The sequence below is a fragment of the Lethenteron reissneri genome, chromosome 5, assembly GCF_015708825.2.
Source record: "Lethenteron reissneri isolate LAM-NWPU_2019-01 chromosome 5, ASM1570882v1, whole genome shotgun sequence".
NCBI lineage: Eukaryota > Metazoa > Chordata > Hyperoartia > Petromyzontiformes > Petromyzontidae > Lethenteron > Lethenteron reissneri.
In genome coordinates this window covers 1,980,722-2,008,682 of record NC_083783.1, presented here as the reverse complement: position 1 = coordinate 2,008,682, position 27,961 = coordinate 1,980,722, and the positions used below count along the sequence as shown (strand labels likewise).

General features: G+C 50.0%; 1 protein-coding gene across 1 annotated transcript in view; it reads left to right on the top strand.

Annotated features, from left to right (window-relative positions):
- LOC133352824 (SAM and SH3 domain-containing protein 1-like) overlaps window positions 1–27,961 on the top strand; it is a 325,376-nt gene that overhangs the window by 286,609 nt on the left and 10,806 nt on the right. The window contains exon 12 of the mRNA XM_061568754.1: window positions 1,271–1,400. Within this exon, the coding sequence (XP_061424738.1) occupies window positions 1,271–1,400 (130 nt within the window). The remainder of the gene's footprint in view (window positions 1–1,270; window positions 1,401–27,961) is intronic.

The window sequence follows — 27,961 nt, the reverse complement described above, 5'->3', positions numbered from 1 at the left end:
GGTCACACACGTGGCTTGTCATTGCCTCGCCTCATGTGGCAGTGGAGTGAAAGCGTTCCAGATAGAGGGGCTCGCGACGGGAAACCGCATGAGAGAGACGGCTGCCTGCCTGCCTGCCGAGTAGCGCACGCAGCGCGCACGCAATGTTGCCTCACCGCGTAGCCCCGTACGGGCGAATTCAAACCGCGTATCGCGAAAATCTTGGGTAGAAATAGAATGTTTCCCCATCGCATGCGTGCATTCTTCTCCGGCTGCTCCGTTTTTTCTCCCGCACGGAAACACTCGTTAATTGGCCGACAAGACCTTGATAAGTAGAGTGCAGAGCTGGGGCAATTGTTTGGCACCGGCTCCTGGAGATGGCTGCTGCTGCTGCCTTCTCCCGCTCATCTCGTGGGGTTCCTCCTGGCGCTTTGCGGGTCGACGTCGTCGTTACCCGATGGAGAGCGCACTTGTAATGCACACTGAGAGACGTGAGAGGAAGGTGTTGATTTACAGCGGCCGCACGTGCCTTTCACGGGGACGGGGGCGGGGGGCAGAGACCCGCGGAGGTTCTTCCGTGAACGGGATGTTGCGCTCGTTGTCGAGCGGCGGCCTGCGGTCACGTCGCTGCCTCTTTGTGGTCGTGGCTGCTGCGTGGGTTTTAGTTCGTTGTCATTCCCCCCCACTACCCCCGCACGGTTCTCTACGTACGGTGCGAAATAAGTTCAACATACGGACATACAGGCTGTGGGAGGGTTGGGCGTGGCGCGGGTTGTGGCGTGGACATCGCGGAGGAGAAATGTTGAACGCGTGCGTGGAACAATGACGGGCGGCGTGACGTGCTAACAGCGAACCACGCCGGTGCACGACTCGGAGCGCATGCCTCAGGCCGCGGTGGCCAGCGAGTGGATTCTGTGGCAGATTAAATGGCAAACAATCAGTGAATGAAATCATTGAAGTCATTAAGGGCAAATGAATTTCCTTCGGTGGTCGCCTTGTACGAGTTGTTTGGTAATTATACATAACAGCAATATAATGATCGTCAATTATTTATTCATCATTTAAACATTTACGTATCGTTAAATCGTTATCTATTATATTTAGTTATTTAATATTCGTAATTTGCCCGCTTAATTATTTATCGCTTAATAATTTACTTTTTTTTGCCAGACATCCCCCATATCCGGAGAGGACATTCACCCCCCGCCCCCCCCCACCAGTCATTATCCGGCTTCGAGAGCTTTTACTGCACCGCGTTGTGTGATTCTCATCTCGTCCTTTCTCACATCAGAAGGCAGTGGCCCGGCCGCACGGGCAGCATCGCGGACGACTACGGCCTCATCAGGCCCCCCATGGGCCCCCGGGCCGGGTGGCGGCACCGCGGCTCCGGCCAGTCGGAGGAGCCGTGCCGCGGTCACGTGGTGAGTGGTCACGTGGTGAGTGGGCACTTGGTGAGTGGGCACGTGGTGAGTGGTCACGAGGTGCGGATGGTGTCTGCTGCCGTCGGAGATCCACGGAGGTTCTGCTCGTGACCGGCCACCGCGTGGTCACATCACTGCCTCTTTGCGGTGGTGTCCGCTGCGTGTGTTTTGGTTCGTTGTTCCCCCCCCCCCCGACCATCCCCGTAAGGTTCTCTACGTACGGTACGAATGAAGTTCAATGTACGTGCGTGCGTACGTGGCGCACCCGCGGGTGCATGCATGGGCGCGATTGCACGCGCACGTTTTGCACGGTGCGCGCAATTGGGGCGTTCACAAGCGCACACGCTTACGTGCGCATCTCATGACGTGCGTACACGCCGGTCATCACGCCGCGGGGCAAAGGTGTCCCCCCTGCTTCAAACGACCGCAGGACTGGGGCCGCCGTTCACCTCCGTTGGCCGGCCCCAAGTCAACGGTGGACATTCGGCATTCCCGTGGCAGAGAGCAGCCTCTCCGTAGGACGTGCCGCGGGATGTGCAGTCACCGTTGCCTACGAAGTGGTCGATTGTTTGTGGACCCCCCCCAAAGGGGTGACAGGTTGAGTCACTTGACTGGCATTGACCGTGTCCATTCCACACACCCCATTCACTTCTCACAGAGTGGTGCTCATTTTTACGATCTAGCAGCTTAGGTGCCTAATGCCGCGCCAGAGACACTGAGATGGCACCACTGAGGTCTGAACCCGGGATGTACACATTGATGCAAGCCGGTCTCTCTAGAATGACTGCACAAATATTAAAATTGTCTCTTAATAGATGTTTGGTACCAGCTCTTGCCCGAAGTCTGTGAAATAATAAGACTCGTGCGTATCGAAACAGGGGAGTGCGTCGTTAAAATACGTATTGATAATGATCAAATGTAGCACTGTCATTATGGATGTCAGCAATTTCCATAGCCCTCACCTCGCAATCAGAAGGTGAGGCGTTCTAAGCCCTTGGCATGAGTGGCAATTCAACCTATCATCTCTCCAGGGTAACTAAAACTAGGCACCACTTTGTGGGAAGTCGACAACTGCTGCCCGATGGAGAGACTCGGCAACCACCATGAGTGCCGTGGTGGCTAGGAGATGTTAACTCCCTTGCCTGGTATACAGGAGGGCGTGGATTCAATCCAGACCATGACGCCTGCGGTATATTTGGAGTTTGCATGTTCTCCCCATTGCCGTCGCATGGATTTCTGTCCAGGTCCTCCGTTTTATTTCCCTCCACATTTAGAATCAACGTCACCACGCGTTTAGAGTAGTTGGCCGCAATACATTGCCATGTGACGCTGGGCCATTTCGTTGAGCTGTTATTTGTGGCCAGGTTGCTTCTGAAAAAAGAGCGACATCGCAACTCAGTGGGATCTTACCTAACAAAAAAATTGTTTATAGTTTAATACTCTTCGAATGTCGAATTTCCTTCACTGTCTCCAATGGAGGTAAATGCTGCCCTTAAATCTGCTCGAGTAGGGAGACGTTGGCTTCCATAATAAGTGAAATATCCGGTGTGCTTAAAGTGGTTCCCTTGCAATGTTGAGATGCGAACGCATTTACGCTGTTACTACTGATGCACTTGACTGTGAATCTTCACCCGCCCATAGTGCATTGCCTTCATTGTGTTGTTTCTCAAGAGTGGTAAACATTAATACTATCATCATCATTATTATTATATACAGTATGTGTTGTATGTTTTGCATATGAGAATGCGACTGCAGTGATGCTTTATAGTTGCCGACGATCAATTTAGTTGCTGACCGTAATGTCAAAGCAAAATCCAGGCTTGCGATTGGAAGAGTTAGGCATGGGAGCGTAGCAGTTAGCGTAGCGGTTAGTGTACTGTGCTACAAACCCGGCGAACTGAGCCAATTCCTGCTCACAGCCAACACCAGTTACGATTATCTGTACCGGTTCCGGGCCTCCCCTAAGTAAACTCAATGAGCAACTGTTGGGGTAAGTAGACACCGCCACTGGGGAGACAAAGGCGGTCGGACACGGTGTTGGCCACACGTTTCCTCGTGTGCCGTGCTGGCCTTCACAAAATATTGACAACAGCACTTGCCCCACAAGTCTCGTGAGACTTAACTTGGTGGAATATTCATCTATCATCATCATAATTACTTGCAGTATTTCTGCCTATCTAAATGTCTGCTTGTCTGTCTACCCTATCTGCCTGCCTTTCTATCCTTCTGGCTGTGTAACAAGACACAGAGCAGCAGTAGTAGTACGGCCACTTCAGGATTGCCCTACAGAATTGGGCAGAATTATCTTCAGCCACGGCAATGTAGAATTTCTACCACTCAAGGCTCTCAATGGAGATGAGCATTTTTGGGAGTGAGACACCTTGACGTTGCCTTGACTCTGCAGGGCTATCTTTTTTTTATTGTTACGATTGAGCAGACTTGGCCACCACTCGCATAAACCAACCGAAGGCATCTCGACAACGAGAAGAGTTGTGCATTGCACGGGCTTTCACGTGCATTGGAACGCTGAACATTATTACAGAAGCAGTGAACACGGGGGGCGTTCTGGAGTCAGCAGCTGGTGATGATGTGAGGATAGCAGCAGCAGCAGACAATGCACACCTGGCACACCTGGCACACCTGGCACACAGGTCACACAGGTCACAGAGGTCACACAGGTCACAGCGTCGGGGGCAACATGTAGCTTGGTAATGAAACTGATGAAGTCACACGTGATAAGCCACTTTGTCGAGCTATCATTTGTGGCCTATGTCACTTCTGGAAAATAAGTCAATATGTCAGTAGGCTTTACCTGCTAAGATAACACAAATATATAGTTTCGTTTTATTTGTATATTTTAAGCGATTTTTTTACCTATCCGATACTTTGCACTACTATCGTGTTTTTGTGTTGTTTGATGTTATCACGTTCTGAGCCGCCCCGACTGGACGTCTGTGAAAAGCGCTTTGGAGCTCATCGGATTCCGGCGGTGTAATGATTCTGATTCTGAAACTAAATTACTTTTATTTTGATAATTGGTTTTTTACCCTTTTATCTGGCAACAAAACTGACACCTTTTTTACAAGGAGTCATGTTTGCATAGACCACAATACCTGCAGTCATAATGCAAACAAAAAAACATAACTCTGATAATATATGCACTGTCCTTGAAGTTGATTGGTCCACACCCGAGACAGCTTTCCTTAGAGCCTAGTCTCACATGGTGTTGGACCAGATGACGCCAAAAGGCGCACAACTCAAAGACAATGCACCATCAAAGTGTGAGAGCTCGGGGTAAGCATTAACACCATTGGAACCTCATTTGCCAGGTAAAAAATATAATTGTTTTTTTACCCTTTGATCTGGCAACAAAACTGACACCTTTTTTACAAGGAGTCATGTTTGCATAGACCACAATACTTTTATTTTACCAGGTAAGGCCCACTGAGCTATATCGGTCTTTTTTTCAGAAGCGACCTGTCCAAAATGATAGCTCAATTAAGTGGCTTATATACGTGGAAATTTATAGCAGCAAAATACCCGGAGAAAAATACACGCGACCACAGGGAGAGGGACGTACAAACTCGAAATATATAACAGACCTCAGGGTCGGTATTGAACGCACGACCACTTGTACACCAGGCGAGTTAGTTAACATCTCCCCACCATGGCGCCCTAATTACCGAGGTCAAACTCAACGCAGGTTACCTTTTGAAAGTATCGTACCACACACTTCACCATCGCGTTACACCGTTTTGCGAAACTTGAGTACGGTAATGAATAACAAGACTGATGAACTTTTTTCACGTGGCCTTTTCCGAACACTCGTTACGACGGACGCGAAACTCTGCGGTTGTTCAGACTGAGGAGCCGTAGTACGGTCCAGTCATTAGGCCTGGGGATCTATATTGCGATGATGACACTGTGTAATGACCCCGTGAGCTGTATTTTTTACTTTGTCATTTAAAAGTCAGCACTTTGTCAATTAAAATTCAGCTGATCTAAGAAAATAGTGGCAGCACTGAAATACTGTATATAATATTGTCATTGTGTTTGAATTGTTTTCGAAAATGTGTTCATTAGGTGTTCAGGAACAGGCGTTCAGAGAATGTACCGTGCGTTCATTTGCCGTGGTGTTTGAGGCCGTGTACACGTTGCATGAACCTCATCGTGATTGTTGGACATCCTTGCATTTTCCTGCTCACCCTTGAAGTTACAACAGTGCAACTTTTCTGCGACATTGTTGCGTCACACGACTGTTCGTGTTTGCAAAGCTCGATTTTATCTTTCCTCACTGGCTGCAACGCTGGAGATGAACAGTTGCGTTCGAGTCAGGCAAGGTTGAGAAATTGTTCGAAAAGTGTTCACTTATCACATTCAAATGTGCTGCGATTGGCTGAACAAGTTCACGTTGGGTTGAGGTGGTCGTCTGACAACGGAAGAGCAAAGATCAAAATGGCGGCAGTGTTCGCGGAGACACGAGTTTGGGAATTGAATCATACAAGTTAGCTTCGTCAAATCTTCTCGGCGTAAACAGTAGATCGGCGTTCTTCATGGCAAGGCCCCGCGGGCCACTGGTGGGCCCCTGGTGTCCTTTAGTGCGGCCCCTGACGTGCTGCCCCCCCCACAATAGACAAAAGTGAAAACACCCCCCCCTCACCCCCATCATCATCGTGCTGCTGTCAAACCCCCAATGGTTTCAAATATGTGGCAGCCCTCACACCGGTGATGTCTTATCGGTGAAAGTGGCCCCCCTATGAACATTAGTGAAGAACACTATGTAATAAATTATGAAGCTGCATATCATAACCAACCATGACTGTGAGTTAATTCAGAGTTGTGAACGGTTTTGATTGCGAACGCTTTTGCACTGTACACAGTGCAGCAATTATCAATCGTCCTCCTGGTCACTTTATGAAAGGCGCTCATAGTGCATATTTTAGAACATTTCACAATTCTGAGGTCTGTAATTTAGATTGTATACTTCATACTAGATTTAGAGAACGATAGTATTTTTTTCAAATGTATTTGCCCAGGTTCCCATTTTGACAAAATGGCCGAAAACGCGTTCCGTTCACGCGATGCTGTCACTGCTGGCACTGCCGACAATAGCCTCTTCTTTTAGAAATAATATATCGACAGCATATTTATTCGGCATGATAATCTGGCCCTTTTATATATTGTTTTACCTTAATTTATTTCTAGTGGAGGACTCGACATGTGTTTAACATTTTAAGCGGGCAACATTTCCTCGCCTAAGTTACCCTTGCCTCGTTCACAGTGATCTTTTGCGGAATGAAATGTGTTGCAAAACAGAAGCAATGAAAAACAATTGTTTTTTTTTATCATCTTTTTAACAAACGGCCCCGCAACATAGGAAGCATGTGGCAGTGTGTTTCGGCTGAGAATCGTTGCACTGTTTAACTTGAGCTTCATTGTGACACTGCCATTGGTGATGTAACCACGAGTGATGTGACCTGCGTGACTGGCACATTATCCCAAATGTGTTGTATATGCACGTTAGTAGTTCGGGTTTTAGCGACCAATATTATCCATGACAGAGGATTTTTTGGGGGTTAGATCGCGTAAATATAAATGCGCCGTTAAACCCGCCACCAACCCGACAGCCAATTATTGAGGTTTGTAACGTAAACAGAACATGACAATTCATTACCGGTACATCGCACACAGCTGTGTTGGAGAGTAAATCAACAACATTTACAATTTGAGTACCGAGGCGTTTCGCCAGTAATTACAACTAGCATCATCAGGCGACAGCCAGAGACAGCCCCAAATGAACCTCTAGTATTGTGTTGTATATAACGGAATCAAATTCGCGAGGTCGTGTCTTCTTTCATAGCCGTTCTTATAAAGGTCCAATGTACAAGCGTAAATGTTTTGTCGGTGCAGAAATATAGGGATCTTATTTATGCTTGCACAATCGCAATTTCTACTGAGATTAGTTTGGACTAATTTCGCGTATAAGAAACACACACTCCTTAGCACGCCGGTTCTCACATCGTAATCCTCGCGTGGTGCTCTGGGTTAGAGCATATCTCCTCTCAAGCTCTCGCCATGCGCTACCGCAGCCTTGCTCACCTCCGAATATTCGCTTGTTCCATTCAAGTCCGTGACTAATGAGGAATCCCATCGAAATGGAAACATCGGTGCTGACCGGTACACCGAAAGTTTCAAACAACACGTGGACACGTGTACAGAAAGCACCCAGTCTTGTTTATTATGCAAAAACCATCAACAGTTCCTGTCCAATTTAATTGTGGTCCTGCGTAAGCTTCCCCACATTTCTTCGAGAAATTAATGGAAATTGACAGTTTACTTTCCACAATCCTATTAACTAGTTTCTCCACATTTCCCTATATTGATTTGTGGTTCAAATTTATAGTTTTTTTATCGTAATAATTTCTCCCAGTTTTATTTCAATCGTGCCATTAAGCGACATGTCTAAAGATGAATGAATACATTTTTTAAAATGCGTGGTGTCACGTAACGTTAAGAGACTGTCCCCGGGAGATGATGAGAGAGAACTACGTTCTGAAATCGTAGATCTCTGGAATCACTTCATCAGCTCCCTTGTCTATGCTTAGGTGGTCAGTCTCGTGTATGCCCTGCAAAAAGTGTCCGTGGCGTGATGGTCAGAGCTGGCTGATATAAGCCAGAGTGAATGCTCCCCCAAATTTATCACCAGAGTTGTTTTTGGAAAGAGTCATTGGTGGCCGGGCCAAGACCCTCAACTTGATACATTGATAATCTCGTTATAATAACCTTTTTTAATAACCTAGTTATAGTAATAGCATTAGAATAACCTCTATCATCACCTCTTTATAATAACCTCGTTAGAAGAAGGTGGAAATCATCAGTCATGGGCATGAACTCCTTAGTTATGAAGAAGACGATGCAGACCAGAGAGATAGACAGAAGCACGGACGGCCAATACGCAGATTCAAACCCAGGAAGTCAGCAGTGCCGGCTCAACGTCCCTGACTCAGTATGTGTACATACTCTTATGGTGCATTGTCTTTGAGTTGTGCGCCTTTTGGCGTCATCTGGTCCAACCCATGTGAGACTAGGCTTTAAGGAAAGCTGTATCGGGTGTGGACCAATCAACTTCAAGGACAGTGCATACATTATTAGAGTTTTGTTTTTTGTTTGCATTATGACTGCAGGTATTGTGGTCTATGCAAACATGACTTCTCGTAAAAAAGGTGTCAGTTTTGTTGCCAGATAAAAGGGTAAGAAAACCAATTATGATATTTGTTACTGGCAAATGAGGTACCAATGCAAGTTCAACGTACATACGTAGGTACAACCGCTCAGCCACCCGGCCACCTCCCAATCCGAGATCAAACCTTTCGCAAATTGTGCAACGCGGTGGTGATGCTGCAGCAGCTCTCTGCTAGTTACCCCCCCCAGCCCTTCCGCTCGCACGCATTAAGGCTTTCTCCAGGCACTCCGGCTTCCTCCCACTTGTGAAAAACGCTCAAACAAATGGGGAGTTATCCAAATAATCCGAACACAAGGAATGCAGATCTTTAGGCAATCCTTGGTGGCAGGTCACGGCCGCCTTCCTGCTTGCTTGGACTTTATAGAGTCTGTCCCCCCCCCCCCCCAATAATCCTCTCTTGAGAGTGAACGGCACCACACGTGGCATCAAGAGACCCGCGCGTTTAATTATTTCTTTTTGGGCGCGCGATGTCGCCGCGCGACCGCCGGTGTCTTTGCTGCGTCACGAGAGAGCGGCGTCTCTTGCAGCCGGGATTCGCCGTCTCGCTCGAGGAGTTGCGAGCCGCCCGCCGGCAAATGCAGATGCGCCGCTTGCGCACGGGCAGCTACGGCATCATGGGTCTCCACCAGCACCACCAGCAGCAGCAGCATCAGCAGCAGCAGCAGTACCGCTCGTCGCCCGTCGGCAAGAACTGGGAGCTCAACCCGCTGGTGGACGTCTGCTACGAGGAGGACGAGCCCGAGTCCGGGGTGGACGGCGTCTTCTACTTCGAGCACGAGGAGCGGGAGCTCACCGTGATGATGGAGGAGGGGGGCGGCTGCGTGACGCGCGGGGAGCACAGCACGCGCACGCTGCGTCTCCCGCACACCCCGACGCTGCCTCTTCCTCCGCATCCGCAGCAGCCGCCGCCACCGCCGCCGGCTCAACCGCCCCCCTACGCCTGCCGCTCGGTCGACTGGAACCGCGCGTTCCCGGCCGCCGGCGACCGCCTCGCGCAGGGCACCGGCAGCCACTACTGCTGCACGGCGGCGGCGGCGGGCTTCTTCAGCCCGCTGGCGGCGTCCCAGCGGCGCGGGCGGGTGGCGTACAGCGAGTGCAACCTGCCGCAGGCAGTGTACGCGTACGGGAAGGCCGAGGCGGCCGAGAGGGAGGAGCGCGACGAGAGCGAGGAGGAGGCGTCGCAGGCCGCCGCCGCCGGAGGAGGAGCGGCGGGCTGCCGAGGGGACGGGGCGAGGCGCGGGGTCGTGGTGGGCCACCAGACGTTTTGCCGGCTGGAGAGGGGACTCCGCCACGCCCGTGCCGGGCCGGGCTTTAACCTAGCGCAGGCGAGGATACAGGCGCAGGCCGGGAGGTGGCCCGGGGGACAGGCGCTGGGTTCCCCGTGGGGCGGATCGGTGGACCGCAGGGAGAGGAAGGGTCTGCTCAGCCGCCTGCAGCGCAAGACTGTGAGTCCCACCGAGCAAAACAAAACATCGGGCAACCCCGGGGTCAGGGTGCGCATATTGCAACGGGCCCTGGGTTAGTGCTGTGTCCATATGGCCTGTGCCGTTGATGTCACCACCCCCATCGCCATCGCTTCTCTGTCAGACATCGCTGATGTTTCATTGTCAACATGAACCTTCAAAGGTCCCCACTTTGAAGTTGGATGTCTTCCACTTGGTCGCTCACCTCTGGGTGCCACTCCAATGTCGGTCTTGTTGACCTGCCCTCCTCCTGCACCTTACACATGTGTCCCACCCATCACTACCTCCTCGTCCTGCACCCTGCACCCATGTCCTATCCATCACTACCTCCTCCTGTATCCTGCACCCACGTCCCACCCATCACTACCTCCTCCTGCACCCTGTGCCCACGTCCCACCCATCACAACCTCCTCTTGACCGTTACATCGTCAACACTTTCCTGCCAGTTTATAATCTGAACTTACAAATTGCTGAACCTGTCTTGTAATGGAATTCCCAGCATCCTCCACATGCACATTTACTCCAAGGCCAAGAGTACATTTTCTCTTTGCCTTGTCAAAGTTCGTCTCTCTGATCCAGAGAACAGGCAACCTCTGCCTCACACATCCACCTCCTCGCAAATGAAACGGACCTCAACTTTTCCAAAGCAGTTCCCGTAGCCGGTGGCATCTCTTGACCCTTGACATCTCTCAGGTGGGGTGACCCCGTCATTGTCTGTCATATGATCCGCTGCGTGCGTGTGCACGTTACCATTACGGGAGAGCTGTAGGGTAGCGGTTTGCGTGCTTTGCTATGAACCCGGTGACCCGCGTTCGATTCCCGCTCACGGCCACGAACACCAGTGACCATTATTTGAACCCATCCAGGGCCTCCCCACGGTCGACTCGGCTTCAAATGGGTACCTGGTGCAGTGTGTATAAACATCGCCACTGGGGAGATGAAGGTGGTCAGGTGAGGTGTTGTCCACCCACCCCTTCGTGTGCCATGCCGGCCTTCATGGATGCTACTCGCTAACAGCACTTGCCCAACACGAATCTTTGCCCTTATGAGGCATCCGTAATGTTGGGTGAAAACTGTGGAGTTCTTCGTGCTCACAAATTCCCGGCGCGGTTTTGCATTCTGGGGCGGCCGCCACAATCACCCCAGACCCTGAAACCGGCGCTTCTCTTTCTTTCTTTTTTACTTCTTTAAAGCGACCGTGGACGTTGTCTACATTGAGCCATCTGCCCTTTCCTCACCTCATCCCCTACTTCAGGGCACGTGAGCTCTTTGGGTTGAGCCAGGCAGCCAAAGCGGGAGGTAGCCTTTGAGCCATCCTTATAGGCCATGATTCGTCGTCATCGTCATCATCAGCCATGCTCATTCCCGCTGCCAGATGAAGGCCTCCCAAAGCCGTCGCCACCTCCCATGATCCTGCGATGCAACAATCCGCCCAGCGCCTGCACACGGACTGATTGCAACGCCGTCTCCACGGCGTTCGTCTCGCGAGCGCGTTCCATCCCTTGGCTACCACTCCCTCCTGACCATCGGCCATCCCCCCTTTCCTACCCAGGTCCACACTCACCTTTGATAGTTGCAACATATCGCATTGTATTTTCGTCTTCGCGTCCTTCATTGTGTTGCGCGCGTTGTGGTGTCGTGCGGCAAGTACAGCATGCGGTTCGGCACGGGGTACGGCATGTCATGCGCTTGACGTCACGATGTTCACTTGTTGTCAGAAGATCACATCCCACTGTTGGCCGTCGGTGTTTAGAGAGAGTTTGTCTGTGCCCCCACTCGTTCTCATTGTACATCATCACTTTCATCCGTTTATAAGCACATCCTTAACCGTGTGGGTTCTTGCACCTGTACATCAACTACCCCATCGTTTTCCAGCGGTTTTTTTTGTTTATTAAACAAGGCAAGTCCCACGCCACTTTCCACTTCGCTGAGTCTCATCAGCAAGATGTTGCCCATTAAACAAGAACAATCACCGAGGAAATTGCCTACCAGAAGGCCCCATTGATCGATGGGACACTAAGTCAGCATTATATTTTGACACTAACACAGGCACTTTGCCCATTTATTTTACGAAAGCAAGACACAATCCAAGCACGTTATGAAAACCGATGTGCACGTTTCGATGATGTAACTCTCTCCAATGTTGAGTCCTCTTGCTGATGTCATCGGCAATGTGCATGGGGGCGGTGACGCAGCGGCCCAGTGGCAGTGCTGCGTTCGCTGCTCGTTGCAGCGGTTCGTGGTTCGAACCTAGCAGCCGCCCCGGTTAATACGGCGGTGGGACATTTTTGCCGTTTTGCCACTATTCAAAATGGTGAAAAATAAGAACAGGGTTTTACCCTTTCTGGCAATAAAACAGGAGGTGTTAAGATGTACAAACACTAAATAGATACCATGTGCAAGGCATCAAGTTTGCATTAACCGTATGTACATGTATCAAAACATACATGTTTTGCAAACATACATGTTTTTACAAAAGTGACTTGATGCCTTGCAAAAGGTATACATTTGCTGTTTGTACATCTTAAAACCCCCTGTTCTATTGCCAGAAAGGGTGAAACCCTTTTCTTATTTTTCATTATTACTGCGGCGGTGTGTATGAACCCTAATCAAACTACGACGCGCCGTCGGCCTCACAGTGGAAGTTAAACATCCCCTGACGTCAGTGGCACGAGTTGGTCATTGCGTGCTGGCATCGGGGTCCTCATTTGGCAATTTACAAAATTAAACCGCAAAATACTCTGTTGGAATTTTACACAAAGCAGCAATCATCGCCACCCTCCGTACGTATGTTTAACTTATTTCGTTCCGGACATAGCCAACCATGCTGTCTGTATGTTGAACTTCGATCGCACTGTACGTAGCCAATCGTTCTAATCGGAGGTGTGGAATTAGTCGACTTGCAGATGTATGCCCCTGGTCACTCTTATAAATGACACTCAACTGGTTAAAGAAAATACACTGAATGTTAAGACTTAAACTACTACGGCTAATACAAGTCGATTACATCATAACACACTTATTCAACAAGGTTATTGCATAATCCACTTTCTTATTGAATCCTGTTGGTACATCTTAGGTGGTATACTAACACGGTAAAATAATTGGTCTGGGCCCACAGACTATCTTTTTCAGGACGGGTCCCTGTTAAGTTACGCAGGAGGGGGGAGGGGGTGATGTTTGCCGTGCGTTTCCTCCATTGCATAACCGCTGGGTTAATTTGTCAAATTTGGACCGTGACCCTTGGCTGAGAACCGTCAAGTTGCTGCGGTGAGTACCCGAGTTTCATCGCAGTCGGCTGTGGCCTAGATTCGAACCCAGGATATCAGCGGCGCTGGCTGGGTTAGTCGAGTTAGTTCCCTAATAATTATGTTTGTACGTTTTTTTCCCAAATGACTCTGACATCGATACACGTTTGTAATCCACATGCGTTTATGGACTATTCGTCTGCTGTAAATGTCCAAGCGATAGGCATCTTCGCTGGGCTACCACTTGTGGCCAGGTCACTTTTGAAAAAGAGCTGTATAGCTCAGTGGGCCTTACCTGGTAAAAAATACGTTTTTAGTTTAGATTATGATTAGCGATGTTGATTCAATGTTTGGAATTGATGTCGCAACTGAGTCACGTTGACTGGGACCTTCGGAAACAGCTTGTTTGCCCTCTATAGATTTCCCCGTGAAATAAATAAGCGTGTTTCCGTCCGTTGGTTAATTGGCAAAAGTCGTATGTTTCAAACGAGCTTAAGCTATTGCTCGCTGAAGCTTTATTATCCACATGAAGTGTACATTCAATGAGGTCACGTTCCTGCACCGAAGCGCGTTCTCAATAAATACATAAATTTACACGTAGGCTTTCACGATAAATATCATCCATAGTACAGTTTTTTTTGGGTTAGATCGCGTAGCCAAACGTGCTGTATGTACGTGTATGTATGTATGTATGTTGAACTTCTTTCACACCGTACGTAGCCAACCGTGCTCAAGGGTCTCCCCGCTCAAGCGAGCAGGGAGACCGTTGAGCTCATCTCCGCTTGTGGTCCTGGTTCCTGAGTCACTGGTGGAAATTTCACATTCACTTTGGCATTAATTGCATAGTGTTGCGTGCCTGCGCTGTACTGCCGCCGCATTTACTTTCATAGCGAATGCCATTTAATTTTAAAGCTGCCACCCGATCAACTTCGTAACGATTGTAAAAGGTTGTGCATGTGCACCAGCGTTGTGGAATAACATGAGGCTGTATTCCTGTATTTGTTTCTCTGTTTTCTGGTTACTGTTACTAAGCATGCGCCGACTGATGACTTTTGAAGATTAATTTTGTCTAAAAACATTTTCCGAACATGATTCTGTCAACAATTGAAAGGAGGGGATTAATTATGTTAAAAATACATGTTTATTTTACCAGGTAAGACCCACTGAGCAATGTAGCTCTTTTTCAGAAGCGACCTGGCCACAGATGATAACTCAACGAAGCGGTTTATCACGTGGAAATTTACAGCAGTCAAATACTCAAAAAGCATGTTTTGAAATGTGGAGGGAAAAACCGGAGGACCCGGATAAAAATCTACGCGACCATTGGGAGAATACGCTGACTCTAAATATACAGCAGGCGTCAGGGTCAGAATCGAACCCACGACCTCCTGTATACCAGGCGAGGTAGTTAACATCTCACCACCGTGGCACACAGGGTTGATGGTGAAGTCGGCAGCACGGGTTTATGTGAGGCCACCGTCGCCCTGCGCATAGATCACGGCACACCGCTGCTGCTGCTGCTGCTGCTGCTGCTGCTGCTGCTGCTGCTGCTGCTGCTGCTGCTGCTGCTGCTGCTGCTGCTGCTGCTGCTGCTGCTGCTGCTGCTGCTGCTGCTGCTGCTGCTGCTGCTGCTGCTGCTGCTGCTGCTGCTGCTGCTGCTGCTGCTGCTGCTGCTGCTGCTGCTGCTGCTGCTGCTGCTGCTGCTGCTGCTGCTGCTGCTGCTGCTGCTGCTGCTGCTGCTGCTGCTGCTGCTGCTGCTGCTGCTGCTGCTGCTGCTGCTGCTGCTGCTGCTGCTGCTGCTGCTGCTGCTGCTGCTGCTGCTGCTGCTGCTGCTGCTGCTGCTGCTGCTGCAGCAGCAGTCACAGCACAGAGCTGGCCATCACATTCACACCCCGGTTTACGTCGGGGATGCGTTCCTGAAAGGTGCGACGACGGATGTCAAAACGACGTCAATCAATGCGATTGTTTTTTTTTCCCACGAGCGCTAAACAGAGACAACGGGGGGTGCGGTGACACTCTGTGTTCGTGCGCGCATCTCCATCCTAGATGTACCAACAAGTTTGCATCACATTACTACAAAAAAATTTACCCAACACGAGCATACAGCAGTACACTTTAACACACATTTGACAGTGTACTGTAAAAGACAATCACAGAAATATCGTCCACAAATAATCTGTTGTACTCGACAGCACGTTTCTTTATGCGTGACGAAGAGCAGTTCGTGTCCAGGGTAGGTAGGTGGTGGGGTCGACAGCTGAGAGGCGACGGACAATGAGAAAGGGCGGACGATGCTGTCAGCGACGTGAGCGTGCGGGTTAAGGCGACGCTAGTCAGGTCGTGGTATGAATAGCGATACGACGAATTTGCGAAATTAGCCGTAAATCGGGGTGCTCCTGTATCAGGTTAAGGCCACCTAAAGGACTTTGATATGAAGCGAGTTATGATAAAAGTAATATGGTGATCAGATTATATGACATTAGTTCAACACGTAGGCTTTCGCGACCAATATTATTCATAATAAACGTATTTTTAAGACCGGGAGCCAGAGCAGAGCCTCACCATTCTGGCGAATTTCCCGATGATGCTGGATGCAATTACCAGCGAAACGTCGTACTCAAAATTTTTAAATGTTGTGGTTTCACGCTTCAACACACCGGTGGGCTAAAGTAGTGAACTATTCGTCTTTTGTCAACGTGACACTTTTTTGCTGATTGGCCGTGTCGGGTGGTGCAGGGTTACGACACATTAATAAATAACGCGATCTAACCCAAAAACGTTTATTATATATGACATTACTTCAAAAATAATCTCATGTAATCAGTAATCAGAATAGGATTGCGTTTCGAAAGTAACCATTTCATCTGTGGATAATGCACACCCCTTTAATATGAGCCTGGAAAGTATCGTGGTAGGATTTTCCCACAATTGAATGCGGTGTAAATTAAATATCTCAGACTTAGTGTGTGCTCCTAGATAACAAATATCAGTGTCGTGAGGTCATAAGTGCATACATTAAGCACGCAGCTTGTACTGAGGCTGTGGTTAGTAAGCTGATGAATAATAATAATAGATCCATGATTAAGCCGCATACCAGACTGGACGAATAACGAGCAATCACTGAACCCCAGACTGTGGTGTGCGTGCACACACACACACACGAAGCAACAAACGGATCATTTGCTGCCGTATTCAACATAACGGGTCAATTAGTCTGCTGTATTCAAGCTAAGTACGTGTAGATGCCCCGAGCAGAGGCTGCTGCCGTAGTGTGTCGCCGGCGAGCGGTAGCCACAACTGGACTTGCGATCCAGAGGTCGCAGGTTCAGGCGAAACGAACGATGACAAAAGTTTGTTGAAACTTACATTTTTTTCTTCCACCTGGCACTGGTGTAAATGAGTACAGTAAACCCTCGTTAATTCGACACGTTATGGGGCTCTGGCCTTGCCGAATTATCCAATATGCCGAATTATATACAATGGCAATTTAAAAAATGAATACAAATTTTTTGTTACAAAAATTATTTTCCAAAAAAGTAACACTTGACATCAGTAACCAGCACTGCACTAACGCTCACCACGCGCCCCGCCACTAGACTGAGCCATTGTTTTGGTTGTGGCGTGCGGCGTCGCTCAACATGTATGCCGAAATTTGACCATTCCGTACGGCAGTTCGGCTCGAGGCGAATTACTGGCACTGTATATATGTCGAAAGCGCAGCCGTGCCGAATTATCCACAATTACGAACGATCAAATGCCGAAATAACGAGGTTTTACTGTGCCCCACAGTTAAGTTGATCGATCGGCAGGTTTACGTGTGGTGGGGCGTCTAGTGTGGGTATTCACACAGCTTCAAAGACGCATGGCCGGCGTGGGAGAGTGCGGTATTCCCTCGTTATTTGCGGAAATTGCTCTCCGCGATTTTTGGCTATACAGGATTCGCATCTGGAACTGTACACGACTGCGTTGAGAAAGAGAGAGAAAGTGATGAGAGAGAAAGTGATGAGAGAGAAAGTGATGAGAGAGAAAGTGATGAGATACAGAGATGATAAAGATAGAGAACTTCTCAAACCATGGGAAGCATTTTTTTACGTTGTGATTGTCCTGCATTTAATAGCATATTTCTCTATTTAAGGTAATTCATTCAAATCAGCCAATATCATCACCCACGTAGTTCGCGAATTAACGAGCATCTCCCGAATGTACCCCTGGCGAAGGAGGAGGGAAGCCTGGTGTAGACCAAAGGGATACCCTCTTTAGGGGGGCTGTCCAGACCCCTCTCTCGTGGGGGGCCCTTCTTCCAGCAGCGGTGTGAGCAAGCAATGATGGGGGGGGGGGTTCAATAAACTTGCACCATGGTTTCACCTGCCGTGCCAGAAGATCAAACCCCGCGGAACCTCTGGATTGCGAGTCCAGTGTGCCCAACCGTGACATCCGCCAGTTGTGCCAGCTTCCTCCTCAATGTGCACAAGGGGAGATAATACTCAAGCTGGCCGCCCGCACATCGGTCGTGAACCCACGTGCTCCTGGCCAACCCTGCAGCCCAGTGGGTGTTAGTTGGATAGCGCAGCACGCCACGCGATCTCTGTGTGATCCACCAATCCTGCCCCCGCAGTGCTGGGATAATGGGTGGTGGGAGGGGGGCGTTAGGGCCTGTTGGCTGAGCAGGCGAAGCAGCTGTGCGGGTTGGCAGAGCGGAGTCACGTAATCTGCACCAGCCCGAACCACCGGTGCAGCTCGAGGAAGCGACGCGAGGAGTTTGTTTGGGTGGCAACGCGCTGAGATAGCGGCGGGAGGGAGGGCAGATTTCCCCGCTCGCGCAACGCGGCCCACCGCAGCCGCGAGCCATGGGAACATCCGACAACAACACAAACACGAAGGTTCCCCTTCGTGGCCCGCACAGACTTTTGGGGCAAGTGTTCTTAGCGAGTAGCACCGAATGGCACACGAGGGCGGTGGGGTGGCCAGCGCCGCGTCTTCGTCTCCCCAGTGGCGATGTTTACACAACGCGGCAGGAATGAGTTGAGACTGAGTTGACGTAGGGGAGGCCCAGCACCGGCTCTGATAATAATCGTGAGTGGTGTTGGTCGTGAGCGGCCATCAAACTCGGGTCGCTGCGTTCGTAGCCTAGCGCACTAACCACTCCGCTACGGCTCCCACATACACACAACTACAGAGGCAAAGATCTTTCGTATAGTTCAAACAGACTTCTGAGGCAAGTGCTGTTGGCGAGCACACACTCTGGCACGCACAACACACATTTGTACCCGAGCACAGTACTGGCGGAATATTTGTGCCTTGCTATGGAAATTAGACCACACTAAAAAAACTTGCAATTCAAGCTGATGCTTACGAGGAGGATTGTCATCATTATTGTGTTTTTATTCTTCTTCTGCCGATGATTACTCCGCTGGTTTACCCAGGAAAGCCTCACCGAGTCTCAAGACTCTCTATTCAACAGTGTACTGCCAAGTTCTCTCACGCAGTTTCGGGGCGGTTTCGCTAATGCGTAATCCCAAATGAGTCATTTGCCAGGTACATTTTCACCGTAGTAGAGGTTTTTGTGGTTAGATCGCGTCAATATAAACGTGTCGTTAAACCCTCCACCAACCGACACAGCCAGTTAGTGAAGTACAACCACTGCTTTCGCTTCACCAAAAAGCAACACTGATTTTTCATTTGCGCCGATGAGGAAAATAATGTCGATGATGATGGTGAGCCAAGTTGACCCCTCTGACTGGGAGTTGAACCCACGACCTTCCTATTGTTAGTCAAGAGCGACACAAAGTCACGCAGTCGATTTGTTTCTGGCCATGGCAATCAGAGCCGCATTGCCAAAAGCCGCAGCTGCTGCTACTGCTGCCGATCGTTGTCAGCGCTGGGCACAAGCCAACCCAAGCAAAGTGTCAGGGACCTCAAGTAGCTGGAGGGGATCCCGGGTTCATAAGAAACAAAGCGAGGTGTTTATAATATCATAAAACGGCCGATTATTTTCTTCTCATCTATGTGTTGTTCGCATCTATTTTTTTCTTTAACCTCACTGCATCTTTAATTTGTTCATATTTAAGTCGTCTCACGATACCCCGGTCTCTTGTCTGTATCTCTTTGGTCATCTCACAAAGATTTATACATTTAACGGGGGTACCCAAAAGATGGACCTACAGCAACCACTGCTATCACATAATGGTGCAGCCCTGCAGTTTCTTGTTCATCCCACTGTTGGCAGAAGGGCCTCCATCCGAGAGAACTCTAAAGAGTCTACCCTTCCACCAGCCACTAACCCTGCCAGCCACCCAGCCAACCAGCCAGGTAACCAGCCACTCAGCCAGCCACCCACCCAGCCACTCAGCCAGCCAGCCACTCAGCCAGCCACCCAACCAGCCACCCAGCAATCTAATCAGCCACTCAGCCAGCCACCCAGCCAGCCACCTAGCCAGCCAGCCACCCAGCCACTCAACCAGCCACCCAACCAGCCTCCCACCCAGCCAACCAGCCACCCAGCCAGCCACTCAGCCAGCCACCCAACCAGCCTCCCACCCAGCCAACCAGCCACCCAGCCAGCCACTCAGCCAGCCACCCAACCAGCCTCCCACCCAGCCAACCAGCCACCCAACCAGCCAGCCACTCAGCCAGCCACCCAACCAGCCTCCCACCTAGCCAACCAGCCATCCAGCCACTCAGCCAGCCACCCAACCAGCCTCCCACCCAGCCAACCAGCCACCCAACCAGCCAGCCACTCAGCCAGCCACCCAACCAGCCTCCCACCCAGCCAACCAGCCATCCAGCCACTCAGCCAGCCACCCAACCAGCCTCCCACCCAGCCAACCAGCCACCCAACCATCCAGCCACTCAGCCAGCCACCCAACCAGCCTCCCACCCAGCCAACCAGCCACCCAACCAGCCAGCCACTCAGCCAGCCACCCAACCAGCCTCCCACCCAGCCAACCAGCCACCCAACCATCCAGCCACTCAGCCAGCCACCCAACCAGCCTCCCACCCAGCCAACCAGCCACCCAACCAGCCAGCCACTCAGCCAGCCACCCAACCAGCCTCCCACCCAGCCAACCAGCCATCCAGCCACTCAGCCAGCCACCCAACCAGCCACCCAGCAAGCTAATCAGCCAACCAGCTCGCCAGCCACCCATCCAGGCCCCCAGCCAGCCAGTCAACCACCCAGCCAGCCAACCACCCAGCCAGCCAACCACCCAGCCAGCCACCCAGCCATCCAGCCACCCAGCCAGCCACCCAGCCAGCCACCCATCCAGGCCCCCAGCCAGCCAGTCAACCACCCATCCAGGCTCCCAGCCAGCCAGCCACCCAGCCAGCCACCCAGCCAGCCACCCATCCAGGCCCCCAGCCAGCCACCCATCCAGGCCCCCAGCCAGCCAGTCAACCACCCAGCCAGCCAACCAGCCGGCCAGCTAATCAGCCAAACAGCCACAGCCACTCAGCCAGCCAGTCACCCTGCCAGCCAGCCATCCACCCACCCATCTGGCCAACCAGTCAGTCACCCACCCAGCTAGCCAGGCAGCCACCAACCCACTCACCCTGGCCTAATGTGATGTGTTTTGTTGTTTTGTGTGCCGCAGTACACACACCACCACCAGCAGCAGTAGAACTACCACGCATGGGTCGGGCGATGTTCATTCGGAGGACGTAGTCGCTCTCTGGCCCAAACCGTTTCACACTCAGTTGGTGGGAACGCATTGTACATAATATATTTATAATTAATATATAAGTCTACTGCTGATCTTTTGTTTTGTCTGTTATTTTTTTTTCAGATGACAAATATATGTAGGGCTAGTATTTGATGATTAGTTTAAGAAGAACAATGCAGTATGTTTACGTTCCACTGTTTTCGTTTCTGTGACCCTAAGCTGTGGCTCGTGACCCTACCTCTGGGACGGTAACCTTCTACTAAAAGAGCCAGCAGCGAGCAGTGGTCGCTTCGCCGCTCGCTCTCCTAAGCTGGTCGGGCAGCTTGCGGTCTCCAGCACGAGTTCAGAGGAAACCGCGTGGCCCTGCTTTTGTTCACTTAGCCAGAGCACGTGCAAAAACAGCCCAACACACGCGCACACAAAGACAAAGATCCCCCCGTAAAGCCCTTAACAGACTGCTAGCGAGCACTTGTGAAGGCCGGCACGGCACACGAGGGGGTGGGTGGCCAGCACCACGCCGGACCGCTTTTATCTCCTCAGTGGCGATGTTTACACACCGCACCAGACACTCATTTGAGGCTGAGTAGACCCAGGGGAGGCTCAAGACCGGTTCAGATAATCATCGCTAGGGTCGACCATGAATCGAACCCGGGTCGCCGGGTTCGTAACGTGGCGTGCAGACCGCTACGCCACCGACTTCCCGTACACAGACACGCACACACTCACACACACACACAAGAGGAACAACACAACACACGCGCACATTCGCTCGCACGCTGCCACACAAACCGCACGCACCGCACACACCCACGTAGATGGGGAGTGATTGTGGTGCACATGGGGCAGGCAAAGCTGGATGCTGGGGGGGTTGTTGTTTTATGTTCGCGAGAATCTTACGCTGACGAGGTCTCAAACGCAGCGCTCCGCCACCCCCAATGAGTCCGCCGCTCGCCGACGTCTCATCGCCAGAGCGTCACTCGAGCTCAGAACAACAAGCCCGGCCATGACGCTGCGCCGTCGAGGAAGCTTCTTCGATCTCTCACCAGTCTCGCGATCGGTGAGAGCGGCCTCATGCCACCCCCCCCCCCCCCCGCTGCTTGCACCATCCATCGCTGCTGCCTGCCAGTGGCGGAACCAACGCGCAGGAGGAGGGGGGGGGGGCGCGGAATTGACGTTTGTTATTTTACGAGCGAAAATACATTGAATGTTTTGTTGTGAATGCGAAGGGAGGGAGCCCCCCTTTCAAAAGTAAGCTTTCTGAGGCGCGCTTCTGGTTGTCGGGGGGAATCTTTAGAAACGTTTATTATCTTCTGATTCCTTGTGGATTTACAAGCGCCCTTGTTCACGTGTGGCTGATATCGATGCACGTTGGACCTCTTTCGCACCGTACGTAGCCAACCGCGTTGTCTAGAGATGTCGAGCAATCCTTTGAGGTGGTTGAGCCAGGCGATTGCAGCAGGAGTGGCGGAGTGAGGCATCACTGTGGTGCCTCCTTCGTATTTGTGAGTCGGTCATTGAGTCTATCTGTGTTCCCGTCATCTGTTCTGGGTGACTACAATTGCACACCGGATGAGTTTTTATTTGTATTTTCCATTTGTGGAACAGGTAAAATGCAAGGCCAGGAGATGTTAATTAGGCTAGAGATGTTAACTCCGTTCGCCTGGTATGCAAGGAGGTCGTGGGTTTGATCCCGACCCTGACGCCTGTATATTTGGAGTCTTCATGTCTCCCCCTGGTTGTGTGGATTTTTCTCTGGGTCCTCCGGCTGTTCTACATTTCCACGTAATAAACCATTCCATCTAGCCAGGTTGCTTCTGAAAAAGATCTATTTAGCTCCGTGGGCCTTACCTGGTCAGATAAATAAAACAAATAGTACTCTTCCATGGTTTGTGTGCGGGTGCCGTTCAGGCTTGTGGCTCTTAAGCTTCGTGGAAGATTGAAATCGGGGATCTTCTGCGTCGGGTCTCTCACAAGGCGGTGTTTGTTTGTGACTTCTTGTGAACTCTAGCCGGCTTTCGAGGCTTCATCATCAGGGTCTCGCGAACGGTTTGTGCACCTTGTGGCCACTCCGTTGGCTTGAGGAACTGGGGGGGGAGGCGACGCTGTTGGCCGTGCCGACTGAGAGGCCCGCTGCCCGTTGCTCAGCGTCGTCTACGCCTCTACGGCAGTAGACAGTAGTAGTCGCAGTAAACTCACCCTGGTTGTTGAAAGTAGAAGTGTGAAGCCACATCGGATAAGAAAGACAAATTATATATGGACACCATATGAAAGTTTTTTTTTATGTAAACCCACACAGTTTAAAATTCAACACGTGCCTCGTAGGTGTTTAATCCATCATGGCCTTGCTTTCATTCAGCTCTGTCCACGACATTTAATCAACAACTTTGCCTAGGATACTTCTCTCGGTTGCATCCAATAGTGTAAAGTGCTTACGTGCTGAGTTCTGCGTCTTCCCTGGCTTCTTGTATCGCTAACGTCCCCAGACAAAACATGACATTCCGTCCGTTTTTTTCTTCCATTCCATGTCCAAGAAATCTAATTAGCCCTTTTTTGAAACGAGTCTCGTGTTCTTAGCATACCTGCTATCCGCAATACATTAATCTTACTCATCTTGTCTGTCCATGCCATAAAAAAACACATTTATGTTGCTTTTAGTTTGCTGCGTAGGATCTGTGTAATGGTACAAACTTCCATAATAGAGGTTTTTGGGTTAGATCGCGTAAATAGAAATGTGTCGTTAAACCCGCCACCACCCGACACAGCCAATTAGTGAGGTTTGTCACGTAACAGAACGTGTAGAACCTTCATAACCGTACATGAGAACAGCCCTGCAGTATGTAACAGTACAGTATTCCACTCCTTGTTCTCACGAATCATTTATTACTTTTGCAATATAGATCCCATTTTCGGAAATGCATCTTTTGCCAATGCTATTCTTCTGTTTATCTCCGTGGCAGTGCTTTCCATCTACAGTTATCCCGCCACCTAAAGCCTTACAATGCTCTGCCTGCTTAACGCCGGTGTCACTCTGACTCGTACCGGACATTCAGGAGTAACTTTCCTCATTGATATGACCATCATGCTACGCAGTTTTTTTTTTTTACAGGTGATTGTTCATCATATGTTTCGACTTTCTAACGTTATTTTATCCAGCTCGTTTAGCAAATCGCTCTCGGCTTCTGCTCTCACACCCTGCTCTAACTCCTCTCCACATGCACAGAAACTCACCAGCCTCTCCCCCAACTCTTAACGGCTGCCGTTAACCACGGTGGCGAGATGTTAACTACATCGCCTGGTATACAGGAGGCCGTGGGTTCGATCGCGACCCTGACGCCTGCTTATTTGGAGTTTGCATGTTCTTCCGGTTTTTTCCTCCACATATAGAAACATGTGTTTCTATTACCTGGTTGCTATGCATTCCCACGTGATAAGCCACTTCGTTGTGACCAGGTCGCTTCTGAAGAAGAGCTCTAATGCCCAGTAGGTCTAACCTGCTATAATAAAAAGTTTAGTCTTTTTTAAATAGGCAAGGCACACTGAGCTATTGAGTTCTTTTTTCAGAAGCGACCTGGCTATCACAAATGATCATCACGTCGACATTTATAGCTGCCAAATAGTCGAAACGGATGTTGATCAAAATGTGGAGGGAAACAGGAGAACCTGGGGAAAAAGCCACGTGACCACGTGGATAGAGACGTGCAAACTCCATTATACCGGCGTCAGGGTCGGGATCGAACCCACGACCTCCTGCATACCAGGCGAGGTAATTAACAACTCACCACCACGGCGCCCAATGTGCTTTCATGGTCACTCTCGGACCTTCTCCATCTGGGTCAGGGGTCAGCTACCTGCGGCTCCGGAGCCGCGTGTGGCTCTTTAAGGGACTGCCGCTTCGTGACCGTTATTTATGTCAGGACCACCACCGTCTCGAATTCACCACGATGCTTTGCGGCATCTTGAAAGTTTGAGTTGTTAATTTTTTAACGAATTCAGAAAAAAATGGCTCTTCTTGTTCTTTTGGTTTCCGACCCCTGGCTTAGATAACAAAAACAATCCCGAGTAATATCATGAATTCTGCATTTTCTCACTTGATCATAAACCCCTGTTTAATCAATAAAACACACCTGCAGTAGCAATATTTCTGAACTCACAATTGCTCGTTCACTCAGCATTCTGTACATATGGCATTGTTTCAATCACAACGCCCCACACCTGTTGTTCCTTTGCAATTTCTGGATGTAACTTATGTCCTTACTCTTTCCACGAACACTCTCAATATTATTTGAGCAATGTAGCTTATTAGACTTGTTGCTCTGTATAATTAACATTCTTCTGCACGAGATTGTTGTGAGAGAGCGATGCATATTAATTTGCCCAGATCGTCTAGGGTCCCCGCGGTGGTGAGATGTTAACTCCCTCGCCTGGTATACAGGAGTTCGTGGGTTCGATCCCGACTCCGACGCCTGCTGCTGTATATCTTTCACTTTGCATGTTCCCCCCGTGCTCACGTGGATTTTTCTCTGGGTTCTGTGGGTTTTCCCTCCACATTTAGAATCAATGTGCATTTAGAGTATGTGGCTGTTTACATTTCCACGTGATAAGCCACTTAGTTTGGCTATCATTTGTGGTCAGGTCACTTCTGAAAAAAAGCTAGAACATTCAGTGGGTCTTACCTGGTGAAATAAAACAAATAGTTTCTAGTAGTTTCTGATATCCATCCCATGTCACAAAGTGCATTCGCTGCTTTTGTCACTTGTTCTATGCCACAATCATCAAGCTCTCTAATAATGTCTACCGATATATAATCTGGTCCCCTGTCGCCTTGCCATCGTGTATGTTCCTGATGGGGCGTCAAAGTTCATGTTTTTAAAATCACCAAGACACCACGAACACAATCGGCAGACGTTTAACGAAAACGTGGAATTTATTTAAAGACCTCTCCAATCTCGATACACTTATTACATCTTTTAAAACTCTCCTCTGTAATTTTTTTTAGTATTATTCGGCTCGTCTACCCAGGAACGCATCACTGAGTCTGAAGACTCGTTTACCCAGGAACGCATCACTGAGTCTGAAGACTCGTTTACCCAGGAACGCATCACTGAGTCTGAAGACTCGTTTACCCAGGAACGCATCACTGAGTCTGAAGACTCGTTTACCCAGGAGGCTCCTGCCAAGGTTTTTTTCGCTGTAAGGGGAACGATTTTGCTGCCGCGTGTGATCCCAGTTGCGTTATGTGCAGGCACGTTTTTCAGCGTGGGGATATTTGGTCGATACGAGTCACATTGCGCGTGGTGGTGGTGGTTTTTGTTGTTGTTTAGCTATGGGAGAAAACCAGAGGACCCCGGGAAATAAACTCAAATGCAGAACCGGGGGGTTGGGGGTGGGGGGGGGCGGACATACAAACTCCACACGGGGAACGATGCCATCCCAAGTCAAAAATCAAAACGCAGTTCCGTTCCGGCTGTGCGAGGTGGCAGGAGCATTTCCACTGAGGAATCGTTTGTCAAAATATTCGGTCATCTGTTGGGAACGACGTCAAGGTATTGCACCTCGCATATTGGGATCAGAATATTTATTTATACCGGCGGTGTCGGGTGGTGGAGGCTTACGACACATTTAGCGATCTAAGCCAAAAACCTTTATTATGAATAATATTGGTCGCAAAAGCCTACGTGTTAAACTCGCTATAAACTTATTTTTCACACATGCCCACTAGGGGCACGGGGTAAGAACGTTACAACAACAAACAATACAAGAACACGATAGGAGTGCAAAATACAAGAAAAGTACAAAAATCACCCAAACACAAACAAATACAACACTAAACCATCCTACCAGGCAAAGCCCACTGAGGTATCAACTTATTTTTCAAAAGCGACCTACCCACGAATGATAGCTCAACAAAGTGTCCCCGTCATTTGGTGGACTCCGAGAGCCACGCGGCACGACCGCGACAACCCACGCAGGACAGTCGGGGCTCGGGGAGACACCAGCGGGGTGTCCATACGCACGTGGATCCGCGTGCACGTTGAAGACGCGTCGCGCTTCAAAACGCGTTGCTTTCGAGAGAAATATTCCTTGGGGGGAAAAAATACACATTGCATTGTATGTGGAGCCTGCGGCTTATTGAAATTAGCAGGGTTGTGGAAAATATTTGTGTGTTTTTTCCCATTACCGATACCTGCGTGAAAATAAAAAAGTTAGACCACGGTTATGGGTTTTGCCGCACGCACGTTGAAATGTTTAGAGCGATTAAAACTAAAGGTCTCTCTTTTCTAACAGATATTTGAAGGGCAGCTGCGACAGTGGTGGTGGGGTAACGGCTGGCACACTGGGTTTGCAATCCAGAGGTCGCCGGTTTAATTCTGAGCCGCCCTTACGAGAATATCTGTCAAACAAAAAGAGCTTCATAGCTCATCAGATTCTCCCTGGGCTAATTAAAGATTCTCATTTAATTTTATTTCCCGGCGTGGTGGTTCAAACACCGGAGCAGGTTTCTTGAACTGCCGCCCTCAACCTCTTGTCTGTCCAGCAGGGGGAATGAGTGCATTCATTTCTCGTGACCAGCAAACCATTTGTCTACTCTGCACTCCGGTCGTTTTTCGTTGTATCGTTTGTTATTGTAACTTGCTGACCCCACCTTACCGGACATCTGGGAGAAAAAAAAAGATCTTCATAGCTCGTCGGATTCCTCCTCCAGTCTCACTGACTACTCTGATTCTGATCTTCCAAGACGTCTGCGCAATGTAGGCGAGTCGGCCGAATAGTGTGGGGGGTGGGTGGGGGGGGCCCTTGCCTGCCATCAGTTGGCATGAGCGAGAGGACAGGCGCTCACAGAGCCGGCGCCTCTCACCTGTCGACCGAGGACCAAAACCGTTCGACCACCATGGCGGGTTCAGGCCTCCGCGTGGGTTTCGTGTGCTCGCGTCTCGGCCAATCGGTGGCA